The sequence below is a fragment of the Benincasa hispida genome, chromosome 2, assembly GCF_027475165.1.
Source record: "Benincasa hispida cultivar pf3 chromosome 2, pf3_genome.v1.1, whole genome shotgun sequence".
Lineage (NCBI taxonomy): Eukaryota > Viridiplantae > Streptophyta > Magnoliopsida > Cucurbitales > Cucurbitaceae > Benincasa > Benincasa hispida.
In genome coordinates, this window is record NC_143479.1 from 25,054,508 (window position 1) to 25,059,619 (window position 5,112).

A 5,112-nucleotide genomic window follows, 5' to 3' on the forward strand; every position below is an offset into this window, starting at 1 on the left:
ATTTATATATTATGTTTTATTTATTTTAATATTATATTATATTTTATTACCATCCATGTTTCCACCATATTCCTCAAATTCACAACACAAACCCCCTTTACCTTAATCCAAACTATTGTAACTATAGTTTATATTTAAAAATTTTTAAATCCCCATAATTTCATTTCATTATTTAAGATTTGACAAAATTGTTTCCTTTTATAATTTTTAATATTTTGCAAATTACAGGCCAATTAGCATTTGGGCAATGTGATTTCATCCCTTTACAGTTGACTTTAATTGTTGGTAAGTCAGTCCTTGATTACGGAAATAAATTAAAGTTGGCAATTTCCCATTAGAATTTAGAACGGCAAAAAGAAAAAAAGAAAAAAAAAAATCTCAGGAAGTGTGCAAAAAGGAAAGGCATTTTAGAAGAATTACCTCGCACGATTCAAAACCCACATTCTTTAGTTTCTTTATCTCACGCAACGAATAACCCCTTCACTCATCTTCATCATCCCCATCAAAATCCTAACATTCTGTTTTACAGATCTCTATCATCGTCATCACCCCAAGGAGGAGGAGAAGAAGAAGAAGAAGAAGAAGCAAGCAAGCAAGCAAGCTCGTAGTGAATAGCGAATATCCTCTAATACCCTTTCTTGGTTTTTTATATTGCAAAGGGCTGCTCGGGTTTTCTTCATTCAATGCTAGAATTTACAAAACGGAGGAAATTGCATTGTGGGTATTGAAGCGTTTTTGAAGTCCAATCGTGGGTTGTAAAGAATTTGAAGCCTTTGTTTCTGTAGAGGGGTTGGAATTACGAAGAACCCCAGGTGGGGTTTGTTGCAAATATTCATTTCGAGGATCTTTCATTCTTTTCAGCGACACTAACTCGATTGGAATTGGTACTTTTTCCACAATCTTGTATCAATCAATTCATGAGTTCTTTGATTTGAAGTGACAGTTTTGTATCATTTAATTTTGATACATTTGAAATCTTGGAGGTTATAGGTGGAGTTAATATGAAGTAAAGTTATATGGGGAATTGAAATTGGATAGATTTCGAGTTGGAAGAGCTGTTTTTTTTGTTCTCTCCATGTCTATTGCTTAGCTTTAATTTGTGTATCACTATGTCTGGGGGAACACCCGTAGCGGGTGGTTATATGAGGCAGAGGCATAGCCAGGGATATGCTTCTAGTGGTGATGATGTTGAAGATGATGCATGTTCGAGGTTTCAAACTATGTCGTTTCATACTCCAAAGAGTCGGACGTGGATTGAAGTTGTAGAGAATGTCCTTTGGCTTGCTTCTGCTGCTTTCATTGTATACTATGGCGATAGGCATTCCAATATGATATATCTCTTGTGGCATGATGGCCGATTAAGAAGGTGAACACTTAGCTGTATGCACACTTCTGATTGTTGTTTCATCATTCCACTCAACTATTTCTGTGATGCATACTAATTTGTCAATGCATTATATCCAATTACTTAGGCCTGTTTGGTAATCATTTAGGCATCATTTGATAACCATTTCGTTTTTTGTTTTTGGTTTTTGAAAATTAGACCTATTTTTTCTCAATTTCTTACAATGTTTTGCATCTTTCTTGTGTATAAGAGTTTAATTCTTAGTCAAATTCTAAAATTAAAAACTACTTTTTGAAAACTATTTTTTTTAATTTATTAAAATTTGCTTGGTTTTTGAAAACATTGTTAAAAGTAGATAACAAATCAAGAAACTTAGAGGTAGAACGTGTGTTTACATGCTTAATTTTAAAAATTAAAAAACAAAAAATCAAATGGTTGTCAAGCGGGGCCTTAGTTTTTGAAAATTAAGCCTATAAGCACCTCTTCCACCTCTAAATTTCTTGCTTTGTTATCTATTTTCTACCAATGTTTTAAAAAATCAAGCTAAGTTTTGAAAATTAAGAAAATGTAGGTCCCATTTAGTAACCATTTGGTTTTTTTATTTTTGTTTTTGAAATTTAAGCCTATTTCATCCACATTTCTTACAATGATTTGCATCTTTTTAAGTACAATGGTTGAATTCTTAGCCAAATTCCAAAAACAAAAATAACTTTTTGAAAGTTACTGTTTTTAGTTCTCAAATTTTGGTTTGGTTTTTTAAACCATTGGTAAGAAATAGATAACAAAAGAAGAAATTTAGAAGTAGAAGTAGTATCCATAACTTAATTTTCAAAAACAAAAATAAAGAACAAAATGGTTACCAAATAGGACCGTAATTTTTAAAAGCATGTTTTTAGTTTTTAGAATTTGGCTAAGAATTCAACTTTTTTACTTAAGAAAGATGAAAAACATAGTAAGAAATTGAGAGGAAATAGGCTTCATTTTCAAAAATAAAAAACCAAGAGCCAAGTGGTTATCAAACAGGACATTACATTGATGGATTGATTGTTGGTTATTTTGTTTACATCTCAACTGTATGGTTAGTTTGTGAGTGCACAAATCTCTCTCCCCATGGTTTGGTAAGTTGCACCGGGGCAGGGATTGTTTGGAGCTTGAAATCTGAGATTTTTTGGTATGAGTTGATCACTTGATCAATTTGAAATAACATATTGAGAGTTGTTGACTGGACATGAAGCTAACTACCTTAACGTACTTCCAAAATGGAATCTAGCATGATTTGGGAATGAATAATCATATTTGGCACTAGGATAAGCTTGCATTAACGTTGATTCATGTACTTTTGTTCCAAGGGTGGGTGAATGAGTGGTGCCAGATTTATTTTCTCTAATTGTTTATAGTGCTGGAGTGGTTCTAAGCAACACATTAAATGATAAATCTATGGATGCTCTTTAGTGAAGATGCCTTATGGTGCGCGCCTTAAAATCAAGAGTTTTGGTTTATGTAAGCTCACAAATTTTATACATATTTTATAATATTTTTATAGAAAATCATTTGATCAGTCTTTGGCATATTCATTGTCAACGTTCTCAGAGTCAATAATACAAGCTGCTTGATAAGGTCTTGTACAGAACATCTTGAGCAAATTGCATTTACTAGAAGTTTTTTGTGTTTAAAGAAAAAAGAGATAGAAGACACATTAAATAGCTATTATTTAAGATTGTTAATGGCTTCTAGATTGCATCTTTCTCTGGCATTTTTTCCCTAGAAATTGTGTGATTGGTGCGTATTGAGACTGCTTTAGTTGATTATTATCCTTAGGTTTAGATTTTGTCGAGCTTTTTCCAAGTTCTGGTGTGGCCTTGGTTTTGACCAATTCTGGTCATGATATGATGGAAGAAGTTATTCTTCACCTCTCTTTTCTAAACAAATTGAATTTCATTGGCAAGTGTGATTCTTGGTAGTTCATAGAATATCTAGCTGTAAAGGAATCTGAGGGTTTTAAGAGGTCAGAGGTGTCTTGAGAGCTTGGAGTTTGGCTTCTAATGCCATTTATTTTGGCTGTCAGGTCTGTTTTTTTGTTGCAATATTCCTTTACTCTCAATAGTTGGGGTTCCTTCTTGTAATGTTTTATTGGCTTCTCTTTGCTTGGGCCTTTGTTGTTTGTTTGACTCTTTCTGTAATCTTTCATTATTATAAATGAAAGTGTTTCCTTTTAATTAAAGAACATCAGTATTCTTAGATTCACGTACATGACTTGAATTTTATTCTCTTGAGCAGACTTCCTTTATACCTTGGAATGGTGGGAATCGGTTTAAATGTTGTCATCTTCATTTACACAAGTATGTCAGCCTGGAGCATTAGAAGGTTTGATGAAAAATGGGAACTAGCAAGCTTGTCAGTTTTACCAATTGTAACACTTCTTGGGCTTATCTCCTTTTGCTTGTAAGATAACCCCCCAACATTTTATGATATTGCAGTCTATTAACATTCATCATTCCTATCTTCTCTAATATTTAAACACATTTGTTTCATTTGTAGGTTGTCATTTGCTCTTTGGCCAATATGGGGTTTCCTGACCATTCCTCTTCTGGTACGAATCACATGCTTTTGGTTTTGGCATTTATCGATTATTAGGTTTATAATATGGCATACAATGACTACGACTCCTCTTTGGTGTTGCTGCAGTTCACTTTGTTCATGGCATGCATGGTTGTATTTCCCAATATAATGATTGGGAAATTTAGGCCTCAGAGTGATGTTCTCCGTACAGATTAACGAACTCGATCAAAGTGATGCATTGGGAAAAGATTGATTTTAAATCACATATGATTAGTTGGACTGGCTTGAGATAAGAGAAGGTTCTGATTTGGATCGAATAATTCATGCTTACCATGATTCTCCGTAAGCCAACTGCCTGATCCTCAATCGATTCAAATTCCGACGTTGCCAGAATTCTGGCATTTGCTATTTTGTTATGACCACAACCGGAGCAGTATTCTTATATCGTTACATCTTTTGTTAGCAAAGTACATTTACTTTGTTATGTAGTTTAGTTGCCTCAATTTTTTTCATTGGAAAGTAGGTGTGTGGCGTGCCTCATTATTCATGTAGGCGATTCATTTCATTTTAGCATCTTCTTTGTGATAAATTTGTTTGTGTTTGTAAGCTAACATAACTTCACTGGCATCCTTAGCACAAGGAAAGGGAAAAGGAGAGTCTCATTAGACAATATGAAGTGGTTGAGTTTGGTAGGACTGTAAAGTTATGAGAAATACTGTTTCGGTGAAGTTACTTGAATGAATGATTTCTTAAGCATATTTTTTTGCTTACTTTTTTGCTCATTTCTGCTATTGCTGATGTTCAATTTGGTGGTCATTCGTTTGTTGTTACTTAGAAAACTGAATAAAGATGTTCTTAGTCTTTTTTATTATTGGCAAAACTTCCATATACATCCACTTAAGCTTGTCTTATCCCTTGATTGACATCCATTACTTTTCTGATCTGTATGGGTCACCAAATTTGAGCAAAATGAGTGTGCTAGAAAAGCTAAAGCAAACCCCACTTTCTTCCACTTTTCTTGATCCTTATATGGCCTCAACCATGCGTTGTTCCCCTTGTTGGGGGCTTTATCTTTTAGTATCATACACTCCAAAAGGGAAAAGGTAAAGCCAGCTTCATCTCCCATTTTCTTCCTGCGGCCCTAGAAGTCTCCACAATTAAACTACTTTCCAATCTACACTCTACTCTTTGCTCCAAACATCTCTCGA

The 5,112-nt window shown here is 33.9% G+C and overlaps 1 protein-coding gene across 1 annotated transcript; it reads left to right on the top strand.

Annotated features, from left to right (window-relative positions):
• The first annotated feature begins 342 nt into the window (after positions 1–342).
• LOC120070598 (testis- and ovary-specific PAZ domain protein) lies at positions 343–4,674 on the top strand. Its single transcript, XM_039022411.2, has 4 exons — positions 343–1,366; positions 3,623–3,787; positions 3,884–3,935; positions 4,031–4,674. Exons 1-4 carry the CDS (start codon positions 1,110–1,112, stop codon positions 4,118–4,120), a joined length of 564 nt encoding a protein of 187 aa, XP_038878339.1. The 5' UTR covers positions 343–1,109; the 3' UTR covers positions 4,121–4,674.
• Positions 4,675–5,112: the final 438 nt, after the last annotated feature.